Genomic DNA, 12865 nt, shown 5'->3' on the forward strand with positions numbered 1-12865 from the left:
ATTTACCCCACAAGTTCATCAGGAATTATACCTTTTGTGTTTTGAAATGTCTCTTGACGATCCATATGACGTCATCGCTCGCTCTCTTTTAAATAAATAAACATGAATGAAATCTTGTTTTTAGAAAGTATTGTATATATTTCTATTGTTTTGTTTTAGCCAGTAGAAAAAGTTTCGATTCCATGTTTAGCTCAGCATAGAGCGACAACGTTTTCCACGAGCAAAACAAAACAACAAAGCAAATATTTATGAGCCCATAAGAAGTGATAAATTATTTATCTAATTATATGAATTCAATATTGCGAAATCTCAAAGTAATGAATTATACAGCACGCTGACATGTTTATGAAACTTAAAAAATTCAGAGCTCACTGAATGACTACAAATGACAAAAAAGGTCATTATTTTCCCACTATCCCGGCATGGCCAGGTGTTTAAGGCGCTCTACTCGTAACCTGCGGGGCGCGGGTTCCAATCCCCGTCGCACCAAACATGCTCGTTCTTTTCAGTCGTGGGAGGGTTATAATGTGACAGTCAATCTCACTATTCGTTGATAATAGAGTTGCCTCAGAGTTGATGGTGATGACGAGCCGTCTTCCCTCTAGTCTTACACTGCAAAATTACGGAAGGCTAGCGCAGATAGTCCTCGTGTAGTTTTGCACGAAATTTAAAAAACAACAACAACAAAATTTCCCCAATACAAGTTTCAAGCTAGCACATGCTCTGACAACGAAGCTAAGAAACAGCACAGCAAGAAATTATGGTTGTTGTTTTTTTAGCAACATATAAACTTGAATTCCACAAATATTCATTTTGTTTTATCACGTAAAGATATTTTTACAAATCGGGAAGAAAAAAGTTACAAAAAATCTAACAGAACATGTTTATCTCATTTGCACAATCTCTTGTTGCCATAGCGACGAATAACTAATATTGGAAAGAAGAAAAAATAATGTCAAAGTGCATGAAAAAACAAATGCTACACAGAAGTAAAACGTGATAGGTAACCGTTCATATACCAGCGGTCCGTTTCTCATGGGTTCTGGAACGATAGATAAGACTCTCGCGTCGCGATTGATCTAGAGAAATCTATAGCCAGTGATTGTCAGCATTTTAAGCATAACAAAACGTAACCCGATTTCACTAAAAATATTCAATTATTTTAAGGAAATTATGCAATTTTATGAAAAATCTGTACGTGATGGAGAAAAATTGATACTATTTTTGGATTCAGCGTACAGGAATTACTGTAGAAAATATAAAACTATCTTGTCAGTAAAGAAATCACAGACCTTTGTATTTTATAATTTATTTGTCACATTCATTGTTTCGATGAAATAAGTTACATGTTTATTAATTACCCCTTTATTCTTTCTTAAGTGTGATGCATTTCCAGTTCAACGTTTCTTACATGTATATGTATCTCCAGTTCCACTTTTGATGTATGTTATGCATCTCGGGTCAGTTTTTGTTGTTTGTTTTTTTAATTTCGCGCAAAGCTACTCGAGGGCTATCTGCACTAGACGTCCCTAATTTAGTAGTGTAAGACTAGAGGGAAGGCATCACCACCCACCGCCACCTCGTGGGCTACTCTTTTACCAATAGTGGGATTAATAACGCCCCCACGGCTGAAAACGCGAGCGTGTTTGGTGTGACGGGGATGCAAACTCGCGACTCTCGGATTACGAGTCGCACGCCTTAACCCACCTGGCCATGCCTGGCCGGTTCAATTTTTGTTATATGTTATCTATCACCGGTTCAAATTTTATATGTTACGTACCTCTGGTTCAGATTTTGTTATATGTTATGCATCTTCGATTCCATACTTGTAAATGTTATCAGTTCAATTGTCACTTGAAAACCTATAATGTAATCTATATTTCTGAATGAACTGAACTATGAACTTCGTCACTTATATGTATAGTGTGTACACATATGTTATAGAAACTGTCATCTCCCGTTAACATTGGAAAAATCGTTATCAAATAAGCATATATATATGTCATCCAAATTTTAATATTTTAACAAAGATTATAACAATTGATTTCACCATTTGCTCAAAAACCTTAACCTTTGTTCTTTAAATATTTTCATAGGATATCATTATGTAAAATGCGAATGTTTGAAGCTGTTAAAATGTTTTGTTTCAGACTTGAAAAATTATACACACCAGACAAACACTATCTGATATTCTTCAAGTTAGCAAATTCGTCGTAACACATGAACCTAATGATCACTAAAATGAAGTGCCACTTTCCGTACGCACCCACAAAAGCAGAGACTTTTAAAAACCATACATACATTTCTTTCCGTAAATATTAATTAAAAAATAAACTAAAATCAAAAGATATTAAGAGAGTGTTTCTACCAATAAATTCATATTACTATATCAGTGAAAATATTTAATGTATTATGTGATATTATGTAACATATTGAATCCATGTTATTCTAAGTAAATTTCGTCGTTGAAGGACTTACACGACACAGAGAACATTCGAAGGCAGTTATTTCATTTATATCGAATTCCTTTAAATAAAAGTAGATCAACCATCCATACATTCTTACGTGTATTTTAAATTAACACTCAGTTTTACGTTCGTCATTTATTGCTATTTACGCTAGAGCAAATTTCGTAATTTCCTCATTCACGTAAAGGTTATCAATCATTTTACTGCTAGTGAACCGCATATGTATGCTCCGAATGAACTTCCTTTTAAATGTAAGGAGGTCCTGACAATCTGTTTTCACGCGTTAGGCTCTCAAGACTGCTTATGGTTACACGAAAAAGGTTTATTACTCTATATCTTCCCAATTCAAGTACAAAAATGTTTTACTAACTCATAATGTATTTTCAGTGCTTGCTCTGAAGAGAACAGAAATTAGATTGGTGTCATTTTTTTTTAAATTGAAGCCATCATTTTTATGGAAACGTTTTTTTAGAGAAAAGGAAAAGGCCACTCAGAAATAAACTCATTCAAACTTGTTTTAGTTGAAGTGGTTAAAAGTCGTACAATTTAAAATTCGAATTTCATTAACTTTCGTGAACTACCTTAGAGAATAAAACTATATTTCACGAATATTTTCTTCCTAATAAAGTGCACAAACTCTCTAAGAAACATAAGCGATCTCTAGATATTGAACAGACAATAAATACTGCTGTAAAATATTTTTTAACATTTTAATTTAGACAGTTTTAGCATGACGTGGTGATAGCATATGGCGCCTAGAAATTACCTAATATCTAGATTTCACTTGGTTTCTTGAATTTTCGTGCGACTTGAAGTAAAATATTCTATAAAGATCAAAGAGTTAGGGTATCAGCCAACCAGTCAATTAATTAATTTCTGGTACACTGTTGACCAATTACTGAGTGAATACTGTATATTTTTAAAGTTGTAACGGAGATATGAAAGGAAATGAGTCAGTAAACGTGTCTAACATCTGTCCAATATATCTGTCCAACACCTGTCGAACAAACTTGTTCGACATCTGTGGAGTAACCTTGTATGGCACCTGTTAAATAAACTTGTCCGCTTCCACCGCCAATCAATGACGATTTTCAAAGATTAATCTAAAAGTGTTAAAACAACCTATATATCATTAGTAATAAACATTATCCCAGAAAATACAAAAGGTAGGCAAATAATCCTGTGTACCATTAGTTGGATCTAAGCCCATTTCGTTCAGTTCTAACTTGAATCTATTAATTAATTCCATAATAACACAAGAATAGTCACTGAAGGTACGTATGTTTAAAATTTGTATGAATTTTCTAAGGTACATATAGAAGTTTGTCTAGCTAAACGTATAACTTCTAATATAAAAAAATACAATTATCAAGTAGCTGTCTTTTTTGCTTATCTTTGTACTAAGTATTTTAATATTATATTACTAATTAACAAGTAAAGAAAAACTTTTCTTCATAAAAGGTAGTAAATCTAGGTAAGGTAATCATCAGTTCTTGAGAAAAAACGCAGACGATGCATCATCCCTACATAATAGTACAGGCAAGAATTAACATATAGTAATGTATGTAACTATTCAATCACAATTTAGTTTACTTTAGCCTATTTTTATCTGTTAACATTCAACTATATTATGTGTGTAGGGATGATGAAGATCGGATCTAATAACTTGTTTACATTGTTTTCCAAGAATTAATTTTGGTCATCCCAACATTTATTAATGGCTGGTAATTCTTTTTTTTCTTCATGTACCTAATATTTTAAAATTAGCACCAGATGTCTGTAGGAAAGCTAACTTTAAGGATAATAATAACATCGTTTACACTATAATCATAATTTTTTTAAAATTACTACAAGTTATTTATAATCCTTAGGAAAATTGGTTGGCACGACTGTTTTGGTTTCTAGTTACGTTATAAAAACATAGGCAAAACAAAGATGAAATAGAAATTGAAATGTTTTGGTATAATATTTACCGATATTCCCAGGACTTGTGACTCAGTCCTCACATAGATAGTGTTATAAAAGAAAACATTGTATATTATTGTAAAGTTCTCCTATTCAGGAGATATTTAAAATACCATTTCAATGCATAATCCGAACCACCCCTAGATAGGCAGTGCTACCGCCCGCTCGACAAAAGATTGAAGATAGTTTTTAATTCTCTGATAAAATTAAAAGTTTGCAATTTAGTAAACATCATTATTGTTCAAGTTTTGAAGAGAAATATTTGTACACTAATGCTCCTTTAGAAAAGACCCTACAAGTAATAGCTAACTTATTATATCGAGATGAATATGATACAAGATTTTTAAAGCGAGTTTTCAGAAATTAACATTTGACAAAAAGGAAGCTCATATTTTATTAAATACTATGATTTATTGTCCAACTGACGTAGTTTCAATGGGATAAAGGTTAGCATCGTCTCTTACCAAGTTGTTTCTTTGTCATTATGACAAAAATTATTGTGAAATTGTCCATTGAACTTTATATATTTTAAAAATATTTGAGCAATTATTTTAAAAATGTACGAATTACTGTGGAACATCAGCTCGTGTTTCTTTATTCATTGGCATACAGTAACAATGGTAGTTTTAAACGTGAAGTGTGTCATAAGAAGGCATTTACACGTTTATATCATAAGTTTAATTTTATTTCGTAGATTTCAGAGCTGTTTGTACTAAATCTAGTTACAATTTCAATTCAGTGTACTTACACAATAGCTAGCATATAGGAATGTTGTCATTATAACTTAAATGATACTAAAATATCTGAATAAAAACGGTTTTGTTTGTTCGTAGTTAAGCACAGAGCATAACAATGGACTGTTTGTGGTATGCCCACCAAGAGTATCAAAACCAGGTTCTTAACGCTGAACGTTTTCAGACATACTGATGAGCCACTGAGGGACAAAACGGTTTTCTGAAACGTATAGCTGACAGTGTTATATATAATATTCAAATAAGGTTAATACTATTAAACAGGTAAAATTTAAAATCAGTTAAAATCAGACTAGTTCTATGTCTGGCTAAACAAATATTAAATGTGAAATTTCGATTGCGTAGATTATTCTATAGAACCAATTACGTCAAAACTAGATACTCAGGAAACTTCTGGGCGTCATACGTCACGTCAAAACTCCCTATAGAAAATAATATAATATATATTAAATATTAAACAGTATAGCTTAGCAACGTTCACTCTCCATAGTTTACTTCCGTTGTCTTTTTCACGCAACGCTTTTCACGTCATATTTTCAGCAACGTGAAGTATTTACTTGATAGCTATTGATTTAAATGTTTTTCCACTAAATAAAATATCTTAGCTACTTTTTAAACAAAATTGTAACTAGACGGTTTGGGAGCAATTATAAGAGTTGTAAATTTATATTATGTTCCAATCTTGAAGGAAGTTCATTTGAAGCTCATGCTTTCCTTCCTGTAAGCGTCAAGCATTTCTTATGGGTAGCGTACGGATTTAGGGAATGAACACTATCCGCTGTTTGAGCAGTGAGTACAATAAAAGTTTTATTTGGTATTTGGTTAACTGTAGATGTATAAATAACGAATGCTGATACATGATTTAGGTTAAATACATTAAGTACCAATTTCATCAAGTATCCTCAGGTATAGAAAAACTCAGTAAATTAATACCAATATTATGCTATTCACTTCTTTTCATGTGTCCTGGTAGCTTGAATTTCGCGCAAAGCTACCCGAGGGCTATCTGCGTTAGCCGTCCCTAATTTAGCAGTGTAAGACTAGAGGGAAGGCAGCTAGTCATCACCACCCACCGCCAACTCTTGGGCTACTATTTTACCAACGAATAGTGGGAGTGACCGTCACATTATAACGCCCCCACGGCTGAAAGGGCGAGCATGTTTGGTGCAACCGGGATTCGAACCCGCAACCCTCGGATTACGAGTCGAACGCCTTAACACACTTAGCCATGTCCAGCCAAACTTTTATTTAAAAGACTGATACTGTCGATACGTGTTCCACTATCCTGGGGCCCGGCATGTCCAAGCGTGTTAAGGCGTGCGACTAGTAATCTGAGGGTCGCGGGTTCGCATCCCCGTCGCGCCAAACATGATCGCCCTTTCAGCCATGGGGGCGTTATAATGTGACAGTCAATCCCACTATTCGTTGGTAAAAGAGTAGCCCAAGAGTTGGCGGTGGGTGGTGATGACTAGCTGCCTTCCCTCTAGTCTTACACTGCTAAATTAGGGACGGCTAACGCAGATAGCCCTCGAGTAGCTTTGTGCGAAATCCAAAAACAAACAACCAATCCACTATCCTATACCATGCCACGTGTGCACTAATATACCATAGTCAGTATACAGTAAGGGTTTAGTAGAAGAATCGAAATAAATGTCAGAACTTCCATTATTCATGACATAAATATTTCACACCTTGAAATATTTAAAATCGTGCTGCGAAGGAACTCTTTCTAACTGAAAGATTTATGTACATCTCGCTTGCGCAGCTATTGTATTTCCATCAGGATCGCCTCTCACACGTATATATTTTATGGTCCAAAATAATCAGTAAGCTATTTTCTTAATTGACTAAACCACGTTTGAAGTAAAAACAAATTCTTAATGTATACAAGGTGTGTCTGTTAACTATTGTGTTGAAGGGAGATTTGAACGAAATGGTAATTTGGTTCTGCAACAAAATAACTTTCGGTTTCGCTGTTTGTAGGTATAATAAGAACCGTTAATTCAATTTATAAATTTTAATGTTTTTTATATGATAACGTTTGTGCAGTTTAATAGTTAAAATAAAGCAACGGATTTCGTGTGATGTAAATTGTATAAAGATGTGATTCATGTAAAAGATACGATAAAAGAGCAAAGTTTGAAGCATTTAACAGACAGTCCTTCTGCGGATTCACAGCGCTAAAATCAGGGGTTCGATGTGGCGTTGCTATAAGAGACATATATATATATAGATGCATCAGAATATAAAAACCCTTAGAGGAAGTGGGTATGTTTCCACTAACGTATTTAAATGAATAAGTAATTAGTAGTGTTACTTTGTTCGAAAACCTATACACGTTTTATTGCTGTGAATTTATTCCTTACGAAAATCTTAAAAATTATCTTCTGTTTTGTAACTGAATGGCAGTTTTCATTAACAAAATTAGCTCTTCTCCTATTACGTTTTTTAAATTAATTCAACTTCCCACGTGTAAAGTAAATGTTATCCTAATCCGCCGGTGGACCAGCAGTAAGTTTACGAACTTACAACGCCACAATTCTGAGTTCGATTCCCTATGGCGGACACACCAGGTTGTCCAATGGCTTTGTTCTAAAGCAAGCAAACAGAAGTTGGTATCCTGGTGAACTCCAACATTAGAAATTCACGCTCAAATGCGAGGAGGCGTTGTAAAGATTACAAACAACGAGTTAAAACGTTGTAAAGATTACAAACAACTAGTTCAAACGTTGTAAAGATTACAAACAACTAGTTCAAACGTTGTAAAGATTACAAACAACGAATTAAAACGTTGTAAAGATTACAAACAACGAGTTAAAAGAATAAATAAATTAATCCTCCCTTATTTCTGTTTTAACTCATTTTTAGTTTTGTATTTATTTAACTCGTGTTTTCCGATATTTATTTGATTTAAATGCTAAGTAGATTGTTTGTTATAGTTGTTACAGTTTCGAGATATTCTCTGTTTCTATGAGACGTAAGATGTAATTACAGTGAGAAGGAAATAGAATTACGAAGCAAAATTATAAGAATATAAGATTATAACAATTTGAACACTATTCAGTCTATAAATCTCAAGTCTCTGACTATTTCTCTGTTTCACTAAATGACAACATCTTCAATGGACATTGGCGATTATGTGAATGTTTTAAATGTGTTTTCCATAAGACGTGACTTTGTGTTTATTGTGTCCCAGCCGGCTTGATGAGCTCTGGATTAAGCAAAACACGTCGTCGACAGTGAATATGGTGAATATACTGTGATTGGAATAAAATAATACATGCCTCTAATTCTTCTAAATCCCCGAAAAAAATACCCAAAGATTGCACTGTTAAAAATATAATATGCCCGATACTAATGCCTCATAGCAAATATAATCAATTATAATAATGTTTCGCCAGTTTAAAAAAGCATTAAACTTGTTTAGAAAAAATGATGACGAATTGAGGGAGAGAATAAGTAAGTGTTTTCTGAGAAAAAGTTGTTGCCTTGATTAAGTTCGCAGAAACTTAAGCGAGGTCTATCTGCGTTAGCTAAACCTTAATTTCGAAATGATAGACTAGATAGAAGGCGACTGGTTAGCTTTGTTTGTTTGTTTTTTTAATTTCGCGCAAAGCTACACGAGGGCAATCTGCGTTAGCCGTCCCTAATTTAGCAGTGTAAGACTAGAGGGAAGGCAGCTAGTCATCATCACCCACCGCCAACTCTTGGGCTACTCTTTTACCAACGAATAGTGGGATTGACCGTCACATTATAACGCCCCCACGGCTGAAAAAGGCGAGCATGTTCGGCGCGACGGGGATGCGAACCCGCGACCCTCAGATTACGAGTTGTACGCCTTAACACGCTTGGCCATGCCAGGCCGTGAGTAGTTAGCACCACCTATCATCTGTTATTCTAATACAGTAGTAGGATTTGATAGTTATTCGTATAATACACCCACGGCCCAAAAATGTGGAGCGCGATTGTTTGTGGCGATGATGAGACACGAATCACTGAACTTCAGATACACAATCCGGAAAGATAACTATGTGGTGTGACTGACTCATGAAGAACAAGAGCGTTTTTATGAAATGTTCGTGCTTTGAATTTCGCGCAAAGCTACACGAGGGCTATCTGCACTAGCCGTCCCTAATTTAAAAGTGTAAGATTAGAGGGAAGGCAGCTAGTCATCACCACTCACCGCCAACTCTTGAGCTATTCTTTTACCAACGAATAGTGGGATTGATCGTAGCATTATAACGCACCCACGGCTGAAAAAGTTTGGTGTGACGGAAATTCAATTCAGATTACGAATCGAGCGCCTTAATCACCTGGCCATGTCGGGCCTTTTATGAAATGAAAAGTATTCGCGCTTTAATTCCAAAGACAATAAAGGTCAAAATATATGGAGTTAGGCTAAAACTTTCACATATAATTACTAGTCGATTGTCCGTCAAATAGACAACACGTGTCAAATGTTTTTCATGTTTAGACATAAGTTTATCACAGTTCCAAATCTTTCTCATTTAGCCACTAGCTGATCAAATGTTTCGCGTTCAGTTAGTTCACGAAATTCCTAGAAAGTAATACTTGTATTTGTATACTTTAGAATGCTAAATGTTTTTGTGTTGTCATAGATTATAGTTATAATTATAAATGTATTAGTTTTTTATATAAAATACTGATTATATTGAAAATAAAACATTCTTCTGTTAGAAATTATTTTATAAATTTCGAAAACTTGTATGTTTAATATTCTCAGAAAAACATTATTCACTTTTATTTGTTGTAGCTGTTCAAAACCACGTAATTTTATGCATCTGATATATTTGCACATAGAAAGTCTTTTGTGTGTTTCTGTGTCTGGCACCTCGATACAAAGAAAATCAAAAGGTATGAAAGTATTTGATATGAATAATAAAAGATATAGTTGCTTGGGCGATGCATAACTTACTACGCTGCTCGACGTTCATCAATAACATGCCTTCCGTGGCTGTTAGAGACTGTTGTATCCAGCCGAACTGCTTCCGCTGGCGGAGAAGCTGAACCATCAGCCAGTCTTTCGGCGGCGGCTCAAGCGAAGTTGTAGGTGAGGGTAGGTCTTGAGAACCGAACGATGCGTTCTCGCCGAAATCGAAAATGATGCAAATTTTAGGGTCACTGATTTTCATCATACTCAGAGGCTGAGCGGGGAGACTAAGGTTACTTTCCTGGAATGTAAAAATAAAATATAAGATGTACTGAAGAAAATATATATTTCCTCGTATGATGAATTAATACATTATATTTGGCGAACCTTGTTTCGCAAATACATTCAGACATAAACACAATATTTATACCGCCAACACTCACGTATAAAAAAGTACGAATCTTCAGTATCACCACAAGAACGTATAAAAAATATATCGTTTAAAGTTTGGAAACCTTTTTGTCGCACGAATAATTTTAGAATAAATTAAGAGAAGAGTAAACGTAGAAACTGTTAATTCGGTATTAAGCACAAAGATACACAAGGGACTATTTGTGGCCTGCGCAACACGCGTAATGAAGCCCGGTTTCCTGCGTTGTAAGTGCGCAGACATGACGCTGCGAAAGTAGAAACAAGATAGATATTTGGATTCAAGAAAGATAAATCTTAGATGAAAGAGTGTTTAAAAATCCAAAAGGGAAACACTGGATCTAAAGTTATTACTGAAAAGAAGAGATTAATTTAAGCGTAAAAATGGTACAAAAATATAAGACTGAATGTAAAAGAAACAAGCAATATTTGTCTCAAAAGGTTTTTACAACTAGGTTAGTCTTGGAGTTTCTAACTGTGGTATTTTACTTTAGAAATTTCATATTTTATTTGTTTAGGATTGTATCTGTGTAGTGATTAAATCGTTTCGCTAGATACAATATTAATATAAATGGGTATTTTTCTTATAGCAAAGCCACATGGGTGTATCTACCGAGTCCGCTGCGGGGAATCGAACCGCTGATTTTAGCCTTGCTAAACATGCTCACCCTCCCAGCCGTGGGGGTGTATAATGTTACGGTCAATTCCACTATTCGTTGGTAAAAGAGTAGCCCAAGAGTTGGCGGTGGGTGGTGATGACTAGCTGCCTTCCCTCTAGTCTTACACTGCTAAATTAGGGACGGATAGCCCTCGAGTAGCTTTGTGCGAAATTCCAAAACAAACAAACAAACAAATAAATGCGAAGTAAAACTAAGTAAAAATGAAAGGAAGTCAAAGAGAGAAACAGCAAAGATAAAGGAACATAGAACTGAACTTTACTAAACTCTCTGTTGTTTGAAATTAGATTACAGTTGACTTATTTCGTTCGTAAAAACAGCTAAAATTAATGATAAACAAGATCAAAAGTCTACGTCTTATAAACAAAAACAAATGTGTAGTCTACAGTCTGTCCATTTCGTTCGTAAAAACAGTTTACTCATGATAAGCAAGATAAAAGTATAGAGCTAATAAACATGATCAAAATTATAGATCACAGTTCTCATTTCGCTCATAAACGAGATAACTAAAAGTCTAGATTTGGTAAGCAACATCAGAAGTGTAGATTACAGTAGTTTTTGATATTTGTTTGTTAAACTATTACGTTAATAGTAAATGAGATCAAAGCGTTGACTAGAGTCTACTCTAATATTCGTGTTCCCCAGTGGCTCAGTGGTATGTCTGCGGACTTACAACGCTAAAACCGGGTTTCGATACCCGTGGTGGTCAGAGCACAGATAGTCCATTATGTAGCTTTGTGCTTAATTCAAAACAACAGCTAATATTTGTTTGTTAAACCAATTCATTAATGAGAAACAAAATCTAGCCTAGTTGTAAAACTTTATAATTTCATTTCAACTTATCTCAAAATCAAAAGTTCAATTTGTTTAGATTAAACTACGAAGAAATGTAATAAAACAATACACAAAAACTATAAAGTATTCTTACATGGTAAAACGGCATGAAGCGATTTATGAGATGAGTAGGGATAATAAAACAGTCCTGAACTTCCTGTGTTGTCAAATCTTCTCGACGCTCGTCCACAACGTCTGTCGAGAAGGAACGACATGGACCTCTTTCGTCTCCTCTCCGTTTCTGTAAATGTTGGTCCATTGGCTGTTGGTCCTTTTCTTTACCTTCACAGTCTATGGTTGTTTCAGAAAATCGAGACGAGGATGCACGAGTTGAAGCTTTGAAAGCGTCCACGTTCCTCAGTTCATATTTATCTTTTGACTTACGCCTCAGTCTTCGTGTGGTCTTATCCCTAACTGGAAGCTCAGGTGAAATCATTGTTGGAGTTTGGCAGAAAATGTCAAAATCATCATAGTGCGAACAAGAAGGTTCTCTCCCCATTACGGAGCTCCGGGTGTCTGTAAATCTATTTCTATCAGAAAATTCTCTATCAAAGAGATGGTAATGAAATCGATCTGATTGGTGTTCTAGATTATTTTCCTTGTTTCTTCGTTTTCCGTTGTTGCTTACAGGTGGCACTTCTTGGACAAAGCCGGAAAAGCCAGTATTAGTTCCGGTTTTGCGTTGTGGTCCAGTCCTGTCCATATGGAAATAAACATGAGTGCTGAGATGTTTAGTGCAAGAAGCCATTATCATTAAAGATCCTTACAATTTTTTTTTTTTTTCTGTAGTGGCCCACTATAAAAAGCAATGATAAATGTGAGGTCGAGAGATACACATGAGGCAGTAAA

General features: G+C 34.9%; 1 protein-coding gene across 3 annotated transcripts in view; it reads right to left on the bottom strand.

Annotated features, from left to right (window-relative positions):
* Positions 1-12865, bottom strand: part of LOC143250437 (uncharacterized) — a 112183-nt gene that overhangs the window by 66268 nt on the left and 33050 nt on the right. For all 3 annotated transcript variants that reach the window (XM_076500953.1, XM_076500931.1, XM_076500942.1), the window contains exons 2-3: positions 12111-12711; positions 10122-10377 (exon numbers count right to left, since the gene is read on the bottom strand). In XM_076500953.1, coding sequence (XP_076357068.1) covers positions 10122-10377; positions 12111-12711 — 857 coding nt within the window. The remainder of the gene's footprint in view (positions 1-10121; positions 10378-12110; positions 12712-12865) is intronic.

The sequence above is a fragment of the Tachypleus tridentatus genome, chromosome 1 (assembly GCF_004210375.1).
Source record: "Tachypleus tridentatus isolate NWPU-2018 chromosome 1, ASM421037v1, whole genome shotgun sequence".
Classification (NCBI taxonomy): Eukaryota; Metazoa; Arthropoda; class Merostomata; order Xiphosura; family Limulidae; genus Tachypleus; species Tachypleus tridentatus.